Source organism: Podarcis pityusensis (assembly GCF_964106645.2).
Source record: "Podarcis pityusensis genome assembly, chromosome: 2".
Classification (NCBI taxonomy): domain Eukaryota; kingdom Metazoa; phylum Chordata; class Lepidosauria; order Squamata; family Lacertidae; genus Podarcis; species Podarcis pityusensis.
Window position 1 is genome coordinate 107,725,984 of NC_138029.1, and position 23,538 is coordinate 107,749,521.

Below are 23,538 nucleotides of genomic sequence, written 5' to 3' on the forward strand. Positions count from 1 at the left end.
TTCACACAGAGACACAAAGGAATGTAGTCTCTATGCCATGGTGGTGTTGCTCTGAGCAAAGCCCAACCCCCTTCGTCCCTCTTATCGTACGCCATCCCTGCGCGGGCTAATCTGTACTTTCTGTCTCTGAGCTTTCTGTTTGGCTACTCTCACAGCACGCCTTAGTCCTTGGGGAGGGGGGCTCAGGAATGCTCTCCAAAGACACAGAGCCTGTCAGCTGTCTCTACCCCAGTGTTTCTTCTTCCAATATTCCCCAGCTTTTACCCTCTGAACTATGTCCTTCCGCAAACCACTGTTCTAAATCTATACTGTCCTCCTGTTCTCGGGGGGGGGGGGGCGCAACCATTCCTCCTCGGTCCAGCCCCTGACATCCTGCAACACCAAGTGATCGTTCAAGGGCTGAAATGAACACTTCCATCACGTGGGCAGTGAACAAAACAGCCTGGAAAAGAGGAGACTGAGAGGAGATATGCGAGCCGCCTTCAAATACAGTGGTACCTCAAGTTAAGAACTTAATTTGTTCTGGAGGTCCGTTCTTAACCTGAAACTGTACTTAGCCTGAGGTACCACTTTAGCTAATGGGGCCTCCCGCTGCCACCACGCCACCGCCGCTTGATTACTGTTCTCATCCTGAAGCAAAGTTCTTAACCCGAGGTACTACTCGCTTCCACGGCGCTGGAAATCGCGTCTGCGCAGACGCGATCCGGCCCACGGAGCGATGTCCACGGGAGTGAGCCCACCCAGGTGAGGTAAACCTTGCCGCTAACAACAAATTTAATCAGGGCAGCCAACAACAAATTTAAAACACTTAACTATAAAAGCAACATAAAATACAGTATAAAAACATGAATAACAATAAAATTCGAAAGTCAATTTAGGGGAAATAAGCATTAGATAATCGCCAGGGCTAGCTGGCTGAATTGGTCCTACTTGGGCAGTGAGGAGACCAGGGGAGAATTAGCTGTGGGGTCTCAGAGCGGGTGATCTTCATAAAAGGGGAGGGGAAGGGAAGGGAAATAAAAGATCAGGCTGAATTCAAATTAAAGGCCAGGAGGATGGGACAGTGGAACGGACTCCCTATGGAGATGGTAGACTCTCCTTCCTTGGAGGTTTTTAAGCAGAGGTTGGGTGGCCACTTGCCATGGAAACTTTAGCTGAGATTCCTGCATTGCAGGGGGTTGGACTAGGCCAGGGGTCTGCAACCCGCGGCTCCGGAGAAGCATGTGGCTCTTCTACACCTTTGCCGCGGCTCCGGGGCGGATACTAGCGAGGGCAGGAGGAGCATTGTGCGCCCCGACACTCCCCACTGTGGCGGGCGCTGTACTGGCTGTGACGTCGCATGGGGGCGGTGCGTGCGTTAGTCACGCACCGTCCCGACGTCACCTTCCCGCCCGCTGTCAGATCGCGGCTCCGGAGATATATTTGTTTTAAATGCCGCAATGGTTTTGCGGCTCCCAGTTTTTTTTTCCTTCGGAAACGGGTCCAAGTGGCTCTTTTTGTCTTAAAGGTTGCAGACCCCTGGACTGGAATGACCCTCAAGGTCCCTTCTAACTCTACAATTCTATGATTCTAACCAGGGCTTGGCGCCTCTGAGCCGCCCACTCACAATGCCCCTCTCTCTGAATGAATGGTCGTCCCACATTCTGATCCCTTTCTAAACCTACAGCAGAAACTGCCAATGAGCTTTCAGATTTACCCCACAATAGTGAGGAGTAGAAGATTGAGGTTGAGCAGCTCTGAAGGACAAGCGCTGTATTCCGCAGCATGGCTTTAGCCTCCTTAGTGCCCCTGAGACCTGCCTTGAAGATTTACAAGAGGCGTGATTTTGGGAACCATGTCCGGCTCCTCCAACATGGCGGCCATGAAGAAGGCCGTGCAGCAGCTGCGCCTCGAGGACAGTGTGAGCCACGTGAAGGTTTCACAAGCTGCAGCTGACTTGAAGCCATTTTGCCTGCAGAATGCACATCATGACCCCCTACTAACAGGAGTTTCTTCAAGTACAAATCCTTTTAGGCCGCAGAAAGTGTGGTGTAGTGGTTAAGAGGGGTAGTCTCGTAATCTGGGGAACCGGGTTCGCGTCTCCGCTCCTCCACATGCAGCTGCTGGGTGACCTTGGGCCAGTCACACTTCTCTGAAGTCTCTCAGCCTCACTCACCTCCCAGAATGTTTGTTGTGGGGGAGGAAGGGAAAGGAGAATGTTAGCCGCTTGGAGACTCCTTTGGGTAGTGATAAAGCGGGATATCAAATCCAAACTATTCTTCTTCTTCTTCATTTCTCTAACTTATGTGACCTACATGGACTCTTTTAGTGATCTAAAAACCTTTCAGTCTGGTGAATATGGAAGCGAAAGTGAGTAACCTGGAACCTGTACAGAAACTTTGTGTTAAATGTGCCAACTTATAACTAGTAATACTGCCACTGTTGTCAAACTTCTTACAACCTACCTCTCTAAACTTGTATGCTAGTTGCAATAACTTCTGTTATCATGATGGAATCAATTTTATATTCAAGCAATAAAGAGTTGATTTAAAAAAAAAAGAAAGAGGCGTGTTGTTTGCTTTACTTCAATACGAAATCATCTGTTCCTGAAAACATACCTTGGTGAGAAAGAGCTTACTGTTGAGGAGGTTGGAGAGTTGCACTAAGCCTTGTTCGACCGTCTGCCTCCGGCATTCTGGCACGTCCAGGTCCCTTTGCAGAGGCGACTCGCGGTGGCCTGGGAAGAAGACACGCTCTGCGTAGGACTTGTAGTCCAAGAAGGGGATCCCGGTGCCAACCAAGTCGCTGGTGAGGTCCATCATCTCCGTCATGAGGTCTGCAACGAAAGGAAAAAAACCCAGGTGATGAGGAAGAGGACGAGAGTGTGGGAATCAGGAAATGAAAGGAAGCTTCCTTATATAATCTCAGACTATTGGTCCGTCCAGCCCAGTATTATCTATTCTGGTTGGCAGCTGCTCTCCAGGGTATCAGACAGGAGTCTTTTCAAGCCCTCCCGGGAGATGCCAGGAAATTCTGCATAGACTCTACCACATGGGTAGGCAAACTAAGGCCCGGGGGCCGGATCCGGCTTAATCGCCTTCTAAATCCGGCCTTTTACATGAGTAGAATCAGCATTTTACATGAGTAGGATGCGTCCTTTTATTTAAAATGCATCTCTGGGTTATTTGTGGGGCATAGGAATTTGTTCATTTCCCCCCCAAAAATATAGTCCGGCCCCCCAAAAGGTCTGAGATACAGTGGACCGGCCCTCTGCTGAAAAAGTTTGCTGACCCCTGCTCTACCACTAAGCCTCCTCTACTACTAAAAATGTCCCTTTGTTTTTATTTTAATGGAGCTCCAGCTATTTTTCTCGCATTGGGAAGGTCCTGTGAGATTCCCCTGCAGCCTTAAAAGTTCAAAAAGGAGAGCAGCCGATGCAGAAGGGATTCTTCCCTATTTCATGGGTTTGGCTGCCTAACATAACAGCATCATAATGAATAGATCAGCAATCCTGATGTGGCAAAAGAGGCAATTCGCAGCATCGGCCTTGAAAGAAACCTGCATTGTGAGACTGAGGGAACGTTCTATCATATGTGGTGGACCTGTAAAAGGTTAAAAGAGCATTGGGAAATAATCCATAATGAATTGAAAAAAATGTTTAAAAGTACTTTTCCAAAAAAAACCCACCCCAGAGTCCTTTTCGTTGGGGATAATTTAGACGGAAATTCCCAGGTGTCAAATAAGGTTATTAATGCATGCCACTGCTGCGGCTTGTGTTTTCTTAGCCCAAAAATGGAAATTGAGTAAAGTCCCAACTAAAGAAGAATGGCAACTTAAACTGATGGAATAAGCGCAGCTTGCGGACCTAACATATAGAATAAGAGAACAAGAAGAACATTGGAAAATGTCTAGTGAAGATATGGAGGAAAATTGTGTTTATCTGAAAATGTGGGCAGCATTAAGATAAATTCAACAGTGTAAACAAGTTTTGATGGATGTAATAATGGAATACTGAATGGCTTGGTTTGTATAAAATATGCAAGGATTGGAAAGAGAAGAAGGGAAGTCATTGATATTTTAAGGTTCTTTAAATGAATGTCCTAAATTGTAAAACAGAAAATTTAATAAAAATTATAGAAAGAAGAAGAAGGGAACTTGCATTCCCAGGGACAGATCAAGGGAGAAGCTCCTTTCTCTCCTCTTACCAGTGAATTCTTTTTTGCACCGGTCCCGGACACTCGTCTCCAGGTTTTCCAGCTGGATCTGAACTTTTTTGTAATCCCTCAGGGCCTGCTTGCTCTTCCTCCTGGAAAGAAAAACCATCACCATCATATGCTAAAGTCGATCCCTTCTAATCACAGTGTAGCTCTTTATTTCTATGCAAGAGAATCACCCCAGGTTTTGCAACCACAAAACCAAATTAACCATGCAAAAAGGAAACAGCTAGCTGTACAGCTAGGCTGATATTTTCATCCAAGCCTTTTTGGGACATTCTCAGACGCAGCAACAAAAAGGCTTTCAAATATCCCCCGTGCTAGGGTTGCTATATCTTGAAGAGCAAAAAAGCAGACAGCCTGAGCTGCTGCCAGCCCGAGCCAGGAAAAAAGGTGCAAAGACCTCTTTCCCTGGCTCAGGCTGGCAGCTGTTGCAGTGTGCAGAGCAGCCCAAGCCCAAAAACCCCAGACATTTCCTTTAAAATGAAAAATCCGCTCGGATGGGTATGTTGGTCCCCCAAAAGAGGACATGTCCGATTTTCCCGGATGTATGGCAACCCTACCCCCATGCTGCACTTTGACGTCCCAACAATCGAGGCTTCAAAGTGCAGCATCACCTGTTGTCATAGTGATGTCAGGTAACTGACCCTGATCACCTGTCTAAATTTGTCTGCCAGGAGTCGGGGAGATAAGGACCTGGCAGACAGAAAAGCTTCCTCGCTCCTGTCTTATAGGGTTGCTGTAAGGGATGCAACGAGATAATGCATGGGATGCACTTTGAAAGCTTCATCACTAGCTTGCCTGAACCTGGTGCCCTTCAGATATTTTGGACCACAACTCCCATCAGCCCCTGCCAAGTATGATCTCTGGTGTGGAAACAGGAAGAAAGAAACCTACAAAGTTCCCACTGCTCTAAGCAACTCTGAGCAGTTCCTGCTTCAGTGCCAATGTACTCTGTTCCCAAAAAGCAAATCTGTGTTGCTGTTTTTCCACAAACGGAACAGGTCACACAACCTAACTGGCTTTTCTCACATGTAGACTGCAGTGCCTGGCTAGGCCTATGGAATATGGTCCTGCAGACAGGCCGGCAAGCTTCCTCCTTCCTCCTCACCTGTAGATGAAGACGATGATGAGGACAATCAGAGCAACAAAGGAGGCGACAACCCCCAAGCCAATCTGGGCCTCCACGGGGAAGGTCAGCTGACTCTCTGTGTCATACTGCACACGGCCCAGGCGGAATTGGTTGTTGCCCATTTGAACCTGCAGGAGGACAAGAGGATGGAAAACTGCTTTCATGTGAAGGCAAGGAGCCTCCATTATTCTTATTACTATTACTACTACTATTTCCATGATGTATGTCCCAATTATTATCTATCTATCTATCTAATTATCTATCTATCGTCTATCATCTATCTACACGAATATATTTACTAAATTTGGGAAGGATTATAATAGTGGGTTGACACGATCTTTCAATATGGCACATAGTTCAGTCTGAACAAGGAAAACAAATGGAAAAAAAACTAAACAAAAGGATTTTTCATCACTGACCATTTTATCTTTTCACGGGGTTCAGCAAACGATGCTGTTGGAGATGCTTAAGATATGGGCTGTGTATTACTGCCATAATAGTTTTTACTTTTTTGTGCTTTACCTAGCTGCAGTTTCTGAAACCTCAGTTCCTTCGTTAATGCATTAAAAAAAAACAAATCATCCCATGACAAATAAAATGCTTGTTGTTATGCCTTCAGATAAGCGTACCTTGTGGGCTAGCTTTTCAGATAGAGTGGAAAAAACAACCCCAGACCCTATTATACCAATACAGTGGTACCTCTAGTTGTGGACACGATCTGTTCCATCCAGGGTGCCATTCGCACCCTGAAAAGTCCGCAACTAGAGCGGCACTTCTGCACAAGTGCAGGGCACAATAGAGAGCTTCTGCGCATGCATGAAGCACGCAGAACGCTTCTGCGCGTGCGCGCGCGCACACACACACACACACACACACAGTGAAACCCGGAAGTATACACTTCCAGGTTTGTCGCATTTGCAAGCCGAAAAGACGAAGCATGAACCTAATGCAACACAAGGTACAACTGTATTATAAAGTGGCAGTTTCTAAGTATTTCCTGCTTTCCCCCACCAGATGGACCCAGTGTCTCAGAAGACCAAATATCTCCAAAACTTAGTGCCGGTGGCAAAGGAGAAACCATGGTGTGGTGTTGCTAGTTTGACCCTATTCTGGCACAGTCTCCGTGCATGTAAGCAAGCATGCAAGGGGACGTGAGGATGCATTGCTGAATCCTGCCCCCTCTGGTATTATCGTTTTTCACCCAGTTCTGATCCCTCCACACAAATTTAAGGGCAAAGGTCCGAAGTGGGGAGCCTCCGTGATTCCTGCGCAATTACAGAAACCTGACTGCGCAGCAGGAATCACAGACTTAGAAGGGACCCTAAGGGTCATGTAGTCCAACCCGCTGCAGTGCAAGAGGAAAGTGGAGAGGCGGCTCCTCACTTCAGACCTTCGACCCTCAAGTTCCTGGAGGGCTGTACACAGAATGAAGTTAAGGGGCCAGAAGAAGATGGGACTGCCAAGATGCTCCCCGCCAGCTCCCTCTCATGTAATTGCTTATGTGCGGCTACAGGAAACAGCTGCATAGGGCTCTGCGCAAATCGTCATGATTAGTGGTGTCAGTGAGGACCTTCTCTTGTGACCATCCCAAGAAGGGACCCATCAGCTCTATTCCTGTTATGGAACCAAGGGGGGCGGTGACCCAAAAATGTTGGGCAACCACTGCTTTATGCAATATCCCTGCAAACCGCTTTTTTACTGACGAGATCCTCAGTCCACCACAGTATATTAGGGGAGTGACTGGCAAAGGGGAGCTGGATAAAAATAGCCGTTCCTGCTCAGAAGCTGTGCTGCTTTTTAACCTCTTGGTATTAAACCTTCATCAAATTTTGCTTCCAACTGCAATTGAAGAAGCAGCCCACAAAGCGATAGAGTACTTGCTGGGGTCTGCCACCATGATTTTATTTTATTTTACAGAATATGTGTATCGCTAATTGTACAGAAGGAGGAGAAGGAGGAGGAGGAGGAGGAGGAAGAAGAAGAAGAAGAAGAAGAAGAAGAAATAGAAGAAGCAGCAGCAGCTCAAAGCGGTTTACATAAAATACACACATTAAAATGATATGGAAAAGCCAGAAACTTGAAAAAAGAACAAGCTGACCTAAAAAAATCCAAAGGCAACATAGAAATAAAACCAACATTTAAAATAAAATGATATACATTTAAAAAATAAAATAACACATTAAGAGGCATGTCAACTTTATCTATCCAAGGGAACAAAAGGTTTTAAACAAATTTGGCTACAAGATGTGAAGCAGGAGAAAAGGGTCTCTGCTGTGGGTTTTTTCCCCCCTTCCAGTTTTGCTAATTGGCGGCTCCACAAGGCCCACTTTGAAGATAAGGGAGCTGTTGTTCTCAGAGGGCCTGTTTCACCCTTCCTTCCCACAGCCAGTGTCAGAAGTAAATCCCACCCACCCACCTCAACTGCTTTTAATCCCATGAGGGAACAAAAGAGCACCATTTATACCCGCTTTCTCCACCCCCAAGAATTCTCCACAATGCCCCAAAATGGACTATTAATAACCACATTAAAAAAAAACAACCCAACTTTTTTCCAATGCACCCTCTTTTAGGCCCAAAAGAGTTCCTTACAGATGGAACTCTGAAGAAAATTATTTTCCCTTCCTTTCGTCAGTCCTGGCCTATTGTGTTCTAATTCCCAGGCAGGCATTCCCTCCTTCGCCCACCGGGTACCATGTGCCCCCCCCCGCCATCTTATCCAACTCTTCGCTTTCCCTCACGGTACACCCCGCTCCCCATCCCGGTTCGAGTTCTTCCCATTGCCAATATCCACCCCTTACTGTGAACTCTGGCAAAGAGTCTGTGCCTTCCCGCTTGGCCCGGTGCAGAGGGGCCGGTTGCTCGGCGGGGGGTTCGCAATAGAGGTGGTTCTTCGTCAGGGTCTTGACCGAGCAGACGCCAACTCCGATCATAGCTTTCACCTCCTCTTTGGAGATGGCCAGGTCCAGGTTCTCCCCCTGGAGGAAAGAGACCGAGGCAGTCAGGTGAAGGCAAGCTGTTTCTGTCGCTCGGTGGCCCAGTCTGCACACAACACTAAGCCAAGCCACGGTTTAGTGTTGATATATATCGCCGTTTAGCTGACAACAGTGGCAGGACTGGAGAAGCGAAGTGATGGTTTGGCTTAGGGTGTTGTCTGAATGCAGACTTGTGGTTTGTCTCACTCCAGATAAACCATAGCCTGTAACAGAGGTTTGTTCTTCATTTATAGCTTGTGGCTGTTTATTATTGATATAAAGGTAAAGGGACCCCTGACCATTAGGTCCAGTCATGACTGACTCTGGGGTTGCGGTGCTCATCTCGCTTTATTGGCTGAGGGAGCCGGCGTACAGCTTCCAGGTCATGTGGCCAACATGACTAAGCTGCTTCTGGCAAACCAGAGCAGCGCACGGAAATGCTGTTTACCTTCCCGCCGGAGTGGTACCTATTTATCTACTTGCACTTTGACGCGCTTTTGAACTGCTAGGTGGGCAGGAGCAGGGACTGAGCAACGGGAGCTCACTCCGTCGCGGGGATTTGAAACACCAACCTTCTGATTGGCAAGTCCTAGGCTCTGTGGTTTAACCCACAGCACCACCCGCGTCCCTATACCCCATTCATAAAAAAATACCAGAGTGGTTTACAACAATTGTACACGAAAGCATACGGTAAAAGCTATACGAAAACGTTGAAGTCAGCTAACTACAAGGGGAGACAAACTATGAGCCCAGGTTAGGACAACATGCTGTGCCAAACCATGGTTTAGCTCGCAGCAGGACTGGAAGAGCCAAGTGTCCACAGTCTCAACCTCAGGAACCCTCACCGTCGCGTTATAACATGTTTTGGCATTGCATGCAAACAGAGCCAATTTATTTTATATCAATGCATCCCATAACACTTTCCAAATTAAATAGTGCTATCGTTAAGGGTCGTTACAGGCACAGATGTAACTTTAAAGGTCTTGTGACTTTCACAGGACTGTGCTTTATATTGCGTGACATGACACTGGTCCATTGGTCACACAGTATTGCCTACACTAACCAGTAGCAGTTCTCCAGGGTTTTAAGCAGGGGGTCTCCCACAATCCTACCTGGATATGCTGGGGATTGAACCTAGAACATTGGCTCCCAGTACGTTTTGGAGCACAATTCAAAGTGTTGGTGTTAACCTTTAAAGCCCTAAACGGTCTTGGCCCAGTATACCTGAAGGAGCGTCTCCACCGGACGCTGAGGTCCAGCGCCGAGGGCCTTCTGGCGGTTCCCTCACTGCGGGAAGCAAAGCTACAGGGAGCCAGGCAGAGGGCCTTCTTGGTAGTGGCACCCGCCCTGTGGAACGCCCTCCGACCAGATGTCAAAGAGAAAAATAACTACCCGGCATTTACAAGACATCTGAAGGCAGCCCTGTTCAGGGAAGTTTTCAATGTGTGACATTTTAATGTATTTTTAATCTTTTGTTGGAAGCTGCCCAGAGTGGCTGGGGAAACCCAGCCAGATGGGCGGGGTATAAATAAATAAATTATTATTATTATTATTAAACCTTCTACATGCCAAGCAACTGCTCTACCACTAGCTATGACCCTTCCCCACCAAAAACAGTCTGGAGATTATGACTTCTGTTGGCATAACTGGGCGGGGCCTTTGGGCAGTGTACATTAGGTAGCACATTACAGAGGAAGGAATTCATACACCACACCTGTTGCTTTCTACCTTGCTGCCTTTGCACAATGCATAATGAACTTATGGAACTCACCGCCACAAGGCACGGAGGCGGCTGCTGTCATGGATAGATTGCACAGGGGGATTAGATGGATGCAGAATTATTCTTATTTTTAAAGTTTTTATTTATACTTTTCAAGTTTATACGTTTCCTTAGTTTTACAATCAATTTAGCATTTCAAAATTTGACTTCCTTCTCCCCTTTTCTGCGGTTCCTTAAACGTTTTATTTTAATATCTTCTGCATATCCAAATTCATTTCACTTGCTCCTTTAATTATCTACTGCAAATATATACTCTTGTATATATACTCAGGTTATTACAATAATCCTGCTAATGATTTTAATCTGTTTACAATTTATCTGTAATTATTCAATAAACCATTTCCATTCTTTTATATTGTTATCTTGATTTCTTATTCTTCCGGCAAGTTTTGCCCATTTCTGCATATTCCATGAGGTTTCGTATAACAACATTTTTTAATAGAGAGACGAATGCAGAATGAGACCTTTCTTAGGAGGGACTGAGCTACCTTGGAAGACAAGTTGTGGTCTATGGAGTACCCAAAATCTACAAGCAACGGACAGGTGTATCTGCTCCCTGCATGGTGGAGCTGCCCCATTACCTCCACAGAGATGACGCTTCCAGGCTTGTGACGATAGGGCTTGGTGTGGTCATCCATATTGAGGGGGTGCAGGATGGGATCCACCTCGTAGGAGAAGCCGCTCGGATGCACGGCGTTGAAGTCGAAGCTGAGGTTATCGAGGACAAACTCCAGCTTCACTTGCACGGAGGGAGAAAGCTGCTTAATGGCAGGCGTTTTGCACAGGATGAGGCTGGAGGAGTTGACCTCGCAGGGCTCTTCAAACTAGGATCGGAAATAAAGGAGAGTGAACGGCTGAGGCCCACTCTCTCCTAGACACCCCCCATAGCTGTCAACTTACAGATTTGAAAATAAGGGACCAGCACCCTCAAAAATAAGGAATCAGCAGCCAAAATAAGGGATTTTACGAACACAGGTATGTTCAACTTCTGAGCCACTCCGAGCCAAAGACAGAAAGCCCAGCCAGCAGCCAAACGAAGCCTCAAGCGGTGGTTCCCACAGCACAGCAACCCGGCAAGGGAAACTACCGTCACCTTTCCGCTGGGAAGCGCTGAGCAAAGGCAAGTACCCAGGCAACACAGTCGATTTGATCAGCACAAGGCATGCAAGCTCCACCCCCCAGGCGTTCTTAGACTCCTTATTGGGTGAGCAACGCAGCCAAGCAACACAGTTGGAGCCTCCCTCCTCCCTGGCCGGCAGGGAGGGAGGGAGAGGAGCTGCTTCCTTTGAAACCTGGGAAATTTAAGGATATTATCAATAAGGGACAGCAGCGGGACACGGCGCTGGGATAAGGGACTTTCCCATTAAATAAGGGACGGTTGACAGCTATGACACCCCCTCCCCCATTCTCCAGGACCCCCCAGAGCACAGGGAATCCCTGGAGTGGAGCTTGCTAAAAAAACCATCTGCAGGACACTCTCTATGGAAGACCTTGGGCGCATCCCTTGTCCAATTCCTCAAGACCAAAGCCAAAAGCCAGTCTACTTTTGAGGAAACCCAAGTGCAAATCCCACTTCTGACTGGTCACTTTCAGAAAAGGATGTGGGATTAGACAGGTCTTTGGCCGGATCCAGCAGAGGGCGTTTTTGTGTGTGTGTTCAGCCTTCAAGTTCACTGGGTGAACTTGGGCCAGTCACGTTCTCTCTCTTCACAGGGCTGTTGTAAGAATAAACAATATTTTTTTTGCTGAGGGCAGGGAGAAAACATGTTCACCACCCCTAGGTCCTTAGAAGAAGGGTAGACTCTAAAGGAAATGAATAAGGCCTGTCCCCAAAACACTTTGGTATTAAAAAGGGGGAAATCCAAAACGCCACTAGGGCCTGTAATGAGAAGAGGATTGTAATACAGTCATACCTCATGTTATGTCCGCTTCATGTTACGTTCTTTCAGGTTACGTCCTGCAGCGACCCAGAAGTACTGGAAAGGGTTACTTCCAGGTTTCGCTGCGTGCGCATGCGCAGAAGTGCAAACTGACACCACGCGCATGCGCAGAAGCAGCGAATCGCAACCTGACGTGTGCAGATGCGCTGCTGCGGGTTGCGTTCTTTTCATGTTGTGAACGGGCCTCCAGAATGGATCCCGTTCACAGCCAGAGGTACCACTGTAATACTAAATGGACCCGTTTTCGCTACCCTTTAGTTTGCAAACTGAGGCAGCCACAGATACCTCACACCGGTAGCTTTGAACAGAACAATACACTGGCAAGCATTGCACTGGTAAACCTACTTGCTGGACGCTGCAGAGGGCATTCTCAGGGCATTCTGTATCCGGAATAATCCTGCGCCACCTGCCCAAGCCCCGGCGCCGGCGCTCCAGCGGAGAAACCGTGACGCGGATTTTGGGCCACTGCACGACATCAAGGTTGTGCCCACGAACTCGGATCTCTCTGCCACCACTGAAATACACACACACACACACACACACACACACGCGTACGTTAGTGACTACAACCAGTGCAGATCTGAGGGCCTGCAGCTTCAGGATTTGCCCTTTGAGGCAAATCCTGAGGCTCAGTGGAAAAGCCCCTGCTTCATTCAGAAGGTCCAAAGTTCAACATTTGGCATCTCCAGGTAGGCAAAGGAAGATTCCTGCCTGAAAAGCTGGAGAGAAGGCAATCCTGAGCTGTATGGCCCATTGGTCTTACCTCTCTCTACAAACCCACCAGCTTTCTGCAGCTGATCGCTTTCCTGATCACAGTGTGCCGTCAGGCAACATTGGGAAGCTGACAGGCTTTGTAAGGTAAAAGGTAAAGGACCCCTGGATGGTTAAGTCCAGTCAAAGGCAACTATGAGGTTGCGGCGCTCATCTCGCTTTCCGGTGTTTGTCCACAGACAGCTTTCCGCGTCATGTGGCCGGCAGGACTAAACCGCTTCTGGTGCAACGGGACACCGTGACGGGAAACCAGAGCACACGGAAACGCCTTTTACCTTCCCACCACAGCGGTACCTATTTATCTACTTGCACTGGTGTGCTTTTGAACTGCTAGGTTGGCAGGAGCTGGGACAGAGCAACGGGAGCTCACCCCCATCGCGTGTATTCGAACCGCCAACCTTCCGATCAGCAAGCCCAAAAGGCTTAGTGGTTTAGACCACAGCACCACCCACGTCCCTTGTAAGTTATCCTGTCTAAATACAGATCTCCAGAGCAGCAGCCATGTTAAGCCTGCACTGCAGCCAAAACAACAGAGTCTTGTGACACCTTTAAGCAGTCGTTCTCAAACCTTTTTCTCTGGGCCACATTTTCTGAATAAGAATTTGCTCTGAATATATGCATTGGTAAGAAACACATTGGAAAACAAAAAGAAACGACTCCTAGCCATGTTTGATTTATAATGTATAACACAACTGCTTTATAATATGATCACGGGGCATCCAGGAAGTATAAAATAACGCAACTACATAAGAACACGAATCATTCCCAAAATATAATCTTGATCACCCTTGAATCTTGCCTCCCTCTCCTGCCTGTGGCACACCACACACTTTGAGAACTGCTTTAGAGGCAAACAAATTTCCAAGCTTGCTGGTTTTTTAAACTGTGATTGCATTGATTAAACTGCTTTTGCATTTATCAGTCCCATTTTCCTCTTCCTCCTCCCCGTTCCCACAAGGTAGGGGTAGCTGCCGAAGGCAAAGGAAGGGTGGTCTGATAATACCGAAGTGATGGAAGACCATTCCAGGTAGGTGGAGCGAGAAACCAAGCGGTCAAAGACTCAATAATTTTTCTAAAAAAATTTTCTTAATCGCCTTACAAACCTGTCTTGGCGGGGACGGGGACGGAGAAGTCATTTACCTCTGGAAACTCTTGGCTGGTTCTGCATACGTGATGTTGGGGTCCAGGGTGTACTTGAAGCGGGGGTACTCCAAACTCCGTTCCTGATCCCCGTACTTGATTGTGACATTGAGTTCCACAGATGCGTTACTGGCGCTAGTCAGGCACTGAAGCTCCTTCTCTTGTACCTCAGAATGACTTGTGGGGGCGAGAGAGAGAAAGAGAAAAGGGGCTGGTTTCAATTTAAATATCGTATAAATATAGTCAGCCACTCGCCTAGAAAATCTATTCTAAACTAGTGCTCTTCAGCCTTGGGTTCCCAGGAACTGTTGGACTACAGTTGCCATTGTTCCTGACCGCCTTGGGCTAAGCTGTGGTTGGGGATGATGGGAGTTGTAGTCCCTTGCTAGTTGTTGTTGTTTTGCCTAGGCCTCAGCCTCCAGACTATCAGGCCCCACCCAAAGGAGGTGAGGAGGGCATCCAATGATCTGACCTGGTGAAAGGCCTCTTCCTTATTTCTCCAGAAATATGTTGCTATCTGGCTAATAACGACAGGGAAATTGCTGCTTTCTTCCTCATTCCTGAGCAGGTAGAAGTACAGTGGTACCTCAGGTTAAGTACTTAATTCATTCCGGAGGTCCGTACTTAACCTGAAACTGTTCTTAACCTGAAGCACCACTTTAGCTAATGGGGCCTCCTCCTGCTGCTGCACCGCTGGAGCATGATTTCTGTTCTCATCCTGAAGCAAAGTTCTTAACCTGAAGCACTATTTCTGGGTTAGCGGAGTCTGTAACTTGAAGCGTATGTAACCTGAAGCATATGTAACCTGAGGTACCACTGTACACCTGTTTTTCCTTGTTAAGAGGACAATGTTACCTTAAAACAGGGATGGAGAACTTGTGACCCTTCCAGAACCTGTTGGATGTCCCAGCAGAAGCGGCCCGTACGGCCAATGGAAACAAACATCTAAGGAGGCCGCAGGTTCCCCAACTCTACTTTGGAACTATTCTGAAAATGCTGACCCAAAGCATACTCTGGCTTATGACAGAGGGTCCCCATGGCTCATAGCTGTCAACTTACAGATTTGAAAATAAGGGACCAGCAGCCTCAAAAATAAGGGATCAGCAGCCAAAATAAGGGATTTTCCAAGCACAGGTATGTTCAACTTCTGAGCCCCTCCGAGCCAAAGGCAGAAAGCCCAGCCAGCAGCCAAACGAAGCCTGAAGCCTCAAGGAAAACCACCGTCACCTCTCCGCTGGGAAGCGCTGAGCAAAGGCGAGTCCCCAGGCAACACAGCCGATTTGATCGGCACAAGGCATGCAAGCACCCCCCCCAGGCGTTCTTAGACTTCTTATTGGGTAAGCAACGCAGCCAAGCAACACAGTTGGAGCCTCCCTCCTCCCTGGCCGGCAGGGAGGGAGGGAGAGGAGCTGCTTCCTTTGAAACCCGGGAAATTTAAGGGACATCATCAATCCGGGACAGCAGCAGGACACAGCCCTAGGATAAGGGACTGTCCCGCCAAATAAGGGACGCTTGACAGCCATGCCATGGCTTACAACGCCCCAACAACCTAGAAAAACTTGTCGGGGGCTATGTCCCAATAATCCAAATCAATGACCACCCTGAGCAAATAGCCTGGGGGGAGGGTGTTGGAGCAGCAGCCTGCTGCCTGGCGCCGTTTCTTACATATAGCAGGGGAAGCGTCCGACCAGAATGCTGATTTTGCTGGGGTTGCCAGTCAGCAGCTTGGATCCCGTCAGTGTGAGGCAGGTTCCTCCAGCCTTGGGGCCTCGTGTTGGGTAAATGGACTTCAGCTCTGGGTTCTGAGCAAAAGGGAGAGGAATGAAAGAAGGAACATTCAGCCAAAGGAATTCAAGAGGCAGCGAACAACACTCCTGGCTTGGGCTGCACATCGCAGGAGAGCTCAAGGAGGAGGCCCAATGGCCCATCTTGTCCAGCGTCCTGTTGGCGCCTCTGAGAAGCCAGCAAGCAAGACCCAATCACAAGAGCAGTTCTCCCCACCAGAGATTCCCAGAAACGGTGTTCAGAGGCCTCTGACAGTGGAGGCAGAACGTAGCCATTGTTTCTAATAGCCACGGAGAGCCAGCGTGGTGTAGTGGTTAGAGCGGTGGACTCGTAATCTGGTGAACTGGGTTCGATTCCCTGCTCCTCCACATGCAGCTGCTGGGTGACCTTGGGCTAGTCACACTTCTCTGAAGTCTCTCAGCCTCACTCACCTCACAGGGTGTTTGTGGTGGGGGAGGAAGGGAAAGGAGATAGTTAACCGCTTTGAGACTCCTTAGGATATTGATAAAGCGGGATATCAAATCCAAACTCTTCTTCATACAAACTCTTCTTCTTCTATAGAAATGTGAAGAGGAGCCCGGCTAGATGAGGCTGTGTCCCCTTCAGACCAGTGGCATTTTTTAACACTGCTGAAAAAGGATGACTTCGGGCATATGCTGTGCTTGCAGCTCCTTAGCTGCTTATGCAACTTGCTGCTGAGGAAACAAAAACTTTTCTGGCAACAATTTCTGGGAAAATACGGAGCAGCAGGTTCTCAGGGGCTGGTGGCAAAGCCGTCCATTTGTAAGGGCCACGGGTGGGAAAAAGAAGCTCTGGGGAACCTCAGGCCATGGGCCTAATGTGGTCCTCCAGGCCTCTCTATCTAGCACTCAGGACTCTCCCCCAGGCCAACTGCCTAGCCAGCCTTTGCTCTGCACCTTCCTCGAGTGTCTCTTGCCTGCCTAAAATATGCCCTTGATGGTCCCTTTACATGGGTAAACTAATATTTACTGATGCACTCACTTTTGCTTCTGGCGCCACCCACCGCTGGCGGTCTGGAAAGGAATGTGGCCCTCAAGCTGAAAAATGCTACCTGCTCCTGATGTGGCTACTCTGCGCAACTAGGGTGTTCTGTGCACAAAAGCGCTCCTATTTACATTCAAAGTGTTGGTGCTGACCTTTAGAGCCCAAGACAGCCTCGGCCCAGTATACCTGAAGGAGCGTCTCCACCCCCATCGTTCAGCCTGGACACTGAGGTCCAGCGCTGAGGGCCTTCTGGAGGTTCCCTCACTGCGAGAAGCGAGGTTACAGGGAACCAGGCAGAGGGCCTTCTCAGTAGTGGCACCTGCCCTGTGGAATGCCCTTCCAGATGTCAAGGAAATAAACAACTATCTGACTTTTAGAAGACATCTGAAGGTGGCCCTGTTTAGGGAAACTTTTAATGTTTGATGTTTTATTGTGTTTTTAATATTCTGTTGGGAGCCGCCCAGAGTGGCTGGGGAAACCCAGCCAGATGGGCGGGGTATAAATAATAATAAATAAATTATTATTATTATTATTATCATTATTATTACATGCCCCACGCAATGTGTTGCTGATGCCAGGGCTAGCAGGGCACGGTCCCTCTCCCTAATCATGTTTACTGTATGTGTGGAGCATGCATGAATAGGACCACAATGTCTCACTGCATTGAGTTTCCCAGTTCCTGCAAGCGGTACGGGGGAAACGTGCAGCATGTCGGCATCACAACATACTGGATTTTCCTGGGTATAAGACTAGGTTTTCCCCCTAAGAAAATAATGTCAAAAATTTGGGTGGCGTCTTATACACGGATACATCTCCCCCCATTTTCTTAAATCGGAGCCCCCCCCCCAAAATGTCTTATACATGGGAGCATCTTATAGGTGGAAAAATACGGTATATATTCCTTCCCTATTATGGGGAGGAGGGACTTCCTCTTTTTATCTGGCAGGCCACGTGAGTTCTTGCAACCAGCCAGCTTTAGCCTGGGAGTTTCTGTCCAGAGAGGGGGACTCCTTACCTGGTAAGTAAACACATGTCCAGAGACTCCCTGTCCTCCTCCGGGAACCTCCACGACCACGTGCCCAGACCTCTCCACGCCGCTTCCGCCCGTGGTGCACACGATACTGCAGGACAAGGGCAGAAGAGAGGATGGAGAAGAATCCCCCACCAAGGTGCACCACATGGGCTGCTCTAAACCTGAGTTAATGAGAGGGGGGGCACTTTTAGCTCTCGGCCTGGCCAAGGAGGAGACGTCACTCGCCTGAACAGTCGCGGCGCCAAACGATTTCCCCCGCTTCCTCTGCCCTATGTGGCTTGGCCCGCTCGCGTGAGCCACGTGGGAGAGAGTGAGCTGTGCAAAGCACTTTTCTGCAGCGCCAACAGACGGTGGTAAGGGACGCGGGTGGCGCTGTGGGTTAAACCACAGAGCCTAGGACTTGCCGATCAGAAGGTCGGCGGTTCAAATCCCCGCGACGGGGTGAGCTCCCGTTGCTCGGTCCCAGCTCCTGCCCACCTAGCAGTTCGAAAGCACGTCAAAGTGCAAGCAGATAAATAGGTACCGCTCCGGCGGGAAGGTAAACGGCGTTTCCGTGAGCTGCTCTGGTTCGCGAGAAGCGGCTTTGTCATGCTGGCCACATGACCTGGAAGCTGTACGCCAGCTCCCTCGGCCAATAAAACGAGATGAGCGCCGCAACCCCAGAGTCAGTCACGACTGGACCTAACGGTCAGGGGTCCCTTTACCTTTACCTAACAGACGGTGGTATGGATCACACAAGGTTGCTGTTTGGTTATGTGGGGTTTTTTGGTGGGGGGGGGGTGATGCACAGCGACTTGTCTCTGGGCACCTACCAGTTCCGTCATTCTATGTACAGCTTTTCATCAACCTCCTTTTCGGTCTAAAGGAAGCACTTCAGGCAAGTTCCTTTATCCCTTTCCTCTTGGGCCCCTCAGACAGACACCAGCTTAGGAGACGGCTCAGAGTCAACACAGAACAGAATCCCTGCACTCTGCATGGCAGATGGGTGTGATCAGAGCTGGTGTCTCCACTGCGTCAAGATCAGAACGGACCAGAACCATGCCACACTGTTAATGTTCGATAAGACGCACCTGCCAACCCTATAAACCAGTGTATCAAATTCCAACAGAAGTACAGTGGTACCTCAGGTTAAGTACTTAATTCATTCTGGAGGTCCGTTCTTAACCTGAAACTGTTCTTAACCTGAAGCACCACTTTATCTAATGGGGCTAAAGGTTGTGAAGGACATGAAAGGTTGTTACAGTCCCGTTAGACTCTGTGAAATGGTTTTGTGGAACTGTAACAACCTTTCATGTGGATTGTTTGGACTTTATGAACAGACAGGTGGAATAGACACCATTACACGGATGGACCTTATGCATGAACTGACTAGAGAATGATCTGATCCACTGGGTCTTCTGCTTTGTTCGTTTGTTGAACTTTATGAGTCATTTCTGTTGAAATTTGATACAATGAATAGTATACCTTATTTATCTAAGAACACAGCCGATTACGTCTCGTGTGTTTATTGAGGATGCTTTACGTGACCATAGGTTTGATTGTTGTTGTTTTGTTAACCCTATAAACCAGGCATGTCCAAAGTCTGTTTGGGGGGCCTAATTCGCCCCCCCGGCAGTTTATTTATTAGGGTAAAATCATAAAATGCTCAACAACTTAAACCCTAAAAAAAGCTGAACATCTTCAATACTAAAAAAAGGTGAACAACTTTGGGGGGAAATCCTTAAAAAAGCTGAACAACTTTTGTCGGCCCTCACGGATGTCCACTTCATCAAATCTGGCCCTGTTTGAGAAAAGTTTGGGCACCACTGCTAAACCTCCCTCCCTCTTTGTCCCTTTAGTAGCTAACAGTGTCAACTATGAAGGCTTCTCCGCTAAGATTTTTTTGCAGATTTCTTTCTCCGAAATGCAACTTCAGGAACAGGAGACTAGGAGGCAGGCAAATTAACGGGGAGTGAATCGCAGGATAATCGGGTGTCAACCTTGCCCAATTAACATGGCGCAAGGCAGCACTACTATTACTCTTATTAATAATAATAATAATTGAATTTGTTACTCGTTTTATCTCGCCCAAGGCAACCCGAAACAATTTACAACAACCCAACCAAGAGTGCTGAGAGTAATTTGGTAGTTCTGCCCCCTTATTGGCCACAAGGCATTAGAAGGCTGCCCGAAAGCTTGCCCTAAGGTGGGGATTGGGGTTTCTTGACGGTATATATCTTACACTTCCTTGAACCTGTCAGTTCCTGTTTCCTTCCCACCCAACACCTGTCCTGCAGTCTTTTAGCCTGCCTTTCCTCTCTGGGACTGATCCTTGGAAGAAGCTGCTTGTGCCAAAGCTACCATTCGATGCTAATGCAGTGGAATTAGAAGGATCTGGCTTGAAGAGAGAGCATTTTCTTTCCCAAAGCACTGCTATCTTTTTTTAAAGAGGGGGGAGAATGGAAATTTCCACCTGTTGCTGCCTAGGTAATGATGGAGAGACAAGTATCAGCTCCCTCCTGTGAACCCCTGGGAAAGCCACTTACCTGCTGGAGATCTCATATACCAGAGCATCGACCTCACAGGGGATTCCGGCCACGGTGACTCTCCCAGCAATGTCTTGGTGCTTCTGACCAAGGTTTGAGCCGGTGATGGTGATTCTGGTACCCCCTTCAACCAGCCCAGTTAAGGGATAAACCTGAGAAGGACAGAGTGAAAACCACCCATGTCAAATTAAAAGCCAGGGAGGATGCAGATGTTTTTGGTGCCAGGTTAAAAAAAAAAATTAACCTCCATAGGGAAGGGAATCTTAAAACTAGGGAGCTTCCAAAGCAAAAGGCCCTGCCTCGTGTTCCCACTAATTAAACCTCTTTTGGTGGTGCGCCGCATAAAAAGACCTTGGGAAATGATACCAGCCTACGGGAAGGCTCACGTGTTAACATTTCTATCGCCAGCTTTTCAGGACTCAAACGTTAATGCTTAAAATTCTCCACTTCTCTGCCCTAGATTGCTCTTCTCATCTCTTGCTATCGGCATGAGCTTATCTCCAGCACAGGCGTCTCTGCCTTTCATCTTCCTCTCCCACGCTCTCAGTGTTTTGTCTCTGCGCTGCTCTCCGGAGCCTTCACCTCCACTCTGCCCTCTATTCATTAAGCCTCTGCCGAAGTTCATCTTCCAAGACCTACTTCCTCTGCAAAGATTGCCCTTCTTTTAAAATTTAAATGGTATTGATTCCTCTCTTCAAGGTTACTTCTGCTATAATCCCTTGCAAACACACAAGGGAGCTGGGGAAACCATTCCCTGATTACGGGGTCTCAGAGATGCTTCTCGTGATAAATCCACATGAGCAGGTCTCTTATCCTGCCCCACATTCATTCTGCAGGCAAAAAATGAAATAAAAATACTTATGTGGCTGCTCTTCATAAATTATATTTTGCACATGTGCTTTGTACACTGGACTCAGCTTCCTGAACTCAAGAGTTAGCACCGCCCTTCATAAAACAGTGCATTGGGCTGAGCTGAAAAGAGGGTGAACTTTTGTGAATTTTTTCCGCAGCTTCCTAAAGCAGCAATTCTTTTGGTGACCAATAAGGCAAGACTTGAAAGTGCTTGCTAATTCAGCCAACACTGCCCCCATTGTAACTTGGCATCCTTTGCCCCTTGCAACATAATCAGGTAGCCAAATTTGACTGGCTATTGTGATGAAATTCCATTCGGCATGTGATCCCTGATTGGCTGGGATCACCCCTCTGAAAGGAAGCATCACCGTCACGTTGCGACGTCGTCTCATTCACTACATGATCCCTGCTTGGTTGGAATCACAAAAGTCACTATTCCCAAAACACTATAAAGCAGGTCAGCAATAACTTGCAAGGTGTCAATGAGGTTTATTCACAGAAACAAAACACCTTAGGCCTAGTGAGCCCAGCAGCTCTTCCCACTATGTCATGCCCCGATGAGGCAGTTGTGAGGATGGAAAGTCCTTGGCTTCCCACAGCTCTCTTAAGTCGCCTCCTCCCCCAGGTCCTTCCCAAGCAATCTGAGACTCTGGTGCCTTATATGTCTCTACTCCACCCTCTTCATACCTCTGTGGGTTCTGGGAGACTGGGTGGAGGGGAGCTGGTCACAGCAGGAGGCGGGGACACCCTGGCTTCTTCACCAGCCTGACTCATCTCTGCCTCTTGGTCCTCCTTATCCAGCCTCCGCTTCTGCCTCTGATCCTGAAGTGCTCTCTACCACAGCCTCTTCCTGCTCACTAAACCCTGTCGCCCCTTCAGCTTCTGACACCTCCTCCTCCCAAGTCTGCTCCCTCTTCTCCCTCTGGCCACTCATCATCGTCGCACCACCAATCCCCTGGCTCTGAGCCTTCCTCTCTTGGGGTTTACCCAGCTCTTGGCTCCCACCCCTCCTCTGCATCCAGCCAGTCCACAACACCTAGGAGGGACAGAGTTTGGCTGAAACGAGGCAGCCGCCTACGCTCCTAAATGCCAGGCTGCACAAAATGGGCAAGGATTCATGCCATTCTTCCTCACATTAAATTTGCCACATCGAAAGTAGCCGCTCCCACTTCAATCGCAACCTTGGCTACCCTAGTGGGGCTATTTGGGAGCATCCTGGATGCTTCCCAGGTTTCTCCGCCGAACGCCTGGCTCCCGCCCCACCGCGCTGTTACTCACGGCGTGAATCAGGGGAGCCGGGCATGTGTCCGCCACATCTTCTTTGCAGGAGTCGCGGAACAGGCAGCTGGGCTGCTCCCCACTGCACCACACGCAGCCGTACTTGGCATCAGCTGTCTGGCAGCGGCTGCAGTCCAAGTGCCCCACAGAACAATTGTACAGGGTCACTGAGGAGAACGAGAGAGAGAGGAAGGCACGGGTGAGTCCCTGCTAGCACAGTCCTCTGGAAGCGGAAATTAGGCAACGCAGACAAAGGGGCATAAGAGGCCCAGGTATAGGGGTATCACATTCCTTCCCTCCCTCTTTGCTCGCCCCAGAAGGTAGGACTCAATGGATTCAAATTACAAGTGATTCTGGCTAAACACCAGGAAGACTCTTCTGACAGTGGAACGGACTCCCTCGGGAGATGGTGGGCTCTCCTTCCTTGGAGATTTTTAAGCAGAGGATGGGTGGCCATCTGCCAGGGATGCTTTAGCTGCGATTCCTGCATTGTAAGGCAGGGGAAACATGTCCCGTTTCACCTTGTCCTGGCTGCCACTCCCACTGCCGTACCTATGACTGCCGGCACAGCTTCTCCACGCTCCTTGCAGCCTTCGCCCTGGTGGAGAAGCAGCACTGGCATGGGTGCCAATTTCGGGCAGGATCACACGAGATACCGGCGCTGCTTCTACACGGGGCTGCCACTAGGGGGTGCTTTCAGCCGCCTGAGAAAGCCGCCCCAGTTTGCCTAACAGCAGAGCACTACGCAACTGGATCTGCAACTAGACTGCAACTCCCATCGGCCACGGCCACGGCTGCTGTGCTAGGTGGAGATGATTGCAGCTGCAGCTCAAAACATCTGGCGGGCACCAGGTTGGGGAAGACTGACCTAAAGCTGCAGTGATTCCCTGCCCCCCTTTACCAGCTCCAGAACCCCCACGATTCTCCCCGTGCCCCTTTTCCTGTACCGTGGAGATCATCGATGCTGTCCACACGGAGGCGCCTCTTCCGCTGCACGAAAATCACAGCACTGAACTCCAGCTGGGGGGCTGAGTAGCTGTACTGAAAGAGAGACCAAAGGTACAGGATTGCATTCATCTTAGCAAAATTAGAGAAGGGGGAATAGTTCAGCTGTGCAATCATAAGTTTGCCT

The 23,538-nt window shown here is 48.6% G+C and overlaps 1 protein-coding gene, 1 long non-coding RNA gene and 1 pseudogene across 5 annotated transcripts in view; 2 read left to right on the forward strand and 1 right to left on the reverse strand.

The window, feature by feature from the left end:
* The window catches only part of LOC308470279, a 350,106-nt gene that overhangs the window by 137,382 nt on the left and 189,186 nt on the right, over positions 1-23,538 (forward strand). The window lies entirely within an intron of this gene.
* The window catches only part of PLXNB1 (plexin B1), a 139,372-nt gene that overhangs the window by 22,143 nt on the left and 93,691 nt on the right, over positions 1-23,538 (reverse strand). For all 3 annotated transcript variants that reach the window (XM_080991547.1, XM_080991548.1, XM_080991546.1), the window contains 12 exons: positions 23,354-23,447; positions 22,407-22,573; positions 20,277-20,428; positions 17,734-17,839; positions 15,594-15,730; positions 13,929-14,105; positions 12,363-12,531; positions 10,659-10,901; positions 8,124-8,300; positions 5,305-5,453; positions 4,185-4,285; positions 2,598-2,815 (listed from right to left, as the gene is read on the reverse strand). In XM_080991547.1, coding sequence (XP_080847673.1) covers positions 2,598-2,815; positions 4,185-4,285; positions 5,305-5,453; positions 8,124-8,300; positions 10,659-10,901; positions 12,363-12,531; positions 13,929-14,105; positions 15,594-15,730; positions 17,734-17,839; positions 20,277-20,428; positions 22,407-22,573; positions 23,354-23,447 — 1,890 coding nt within the window. The remainder of the gene's footprint in view (positions 1-2,597; positions 2,816-4,184; positions 4,286-5,304; positions 5,454-8,123; positions 8,301-10,658; positions 10,902-12,362; positions 12,532-13,928; positions 14,106-15,593; positions 15,731-17,733; positions 17,840-20,276; positions 20,429-22,406; positions 22,574-23,353; positions 23,448-23,538) is intronic.
* LOC308470145 (guanine nucleotide-binding protein G(I)/G(S)/G(O) subunit gamma-5 pseudogene) lies at positions 1,810-2,056 on the forward strand (annotated as a pseudogene). The gene has a single exon. The product of its transcript is annotated as a guanine nucleotide-binding protein G(I)/G(S)/G(O) subunit gamma-5 pseudogene (transcript).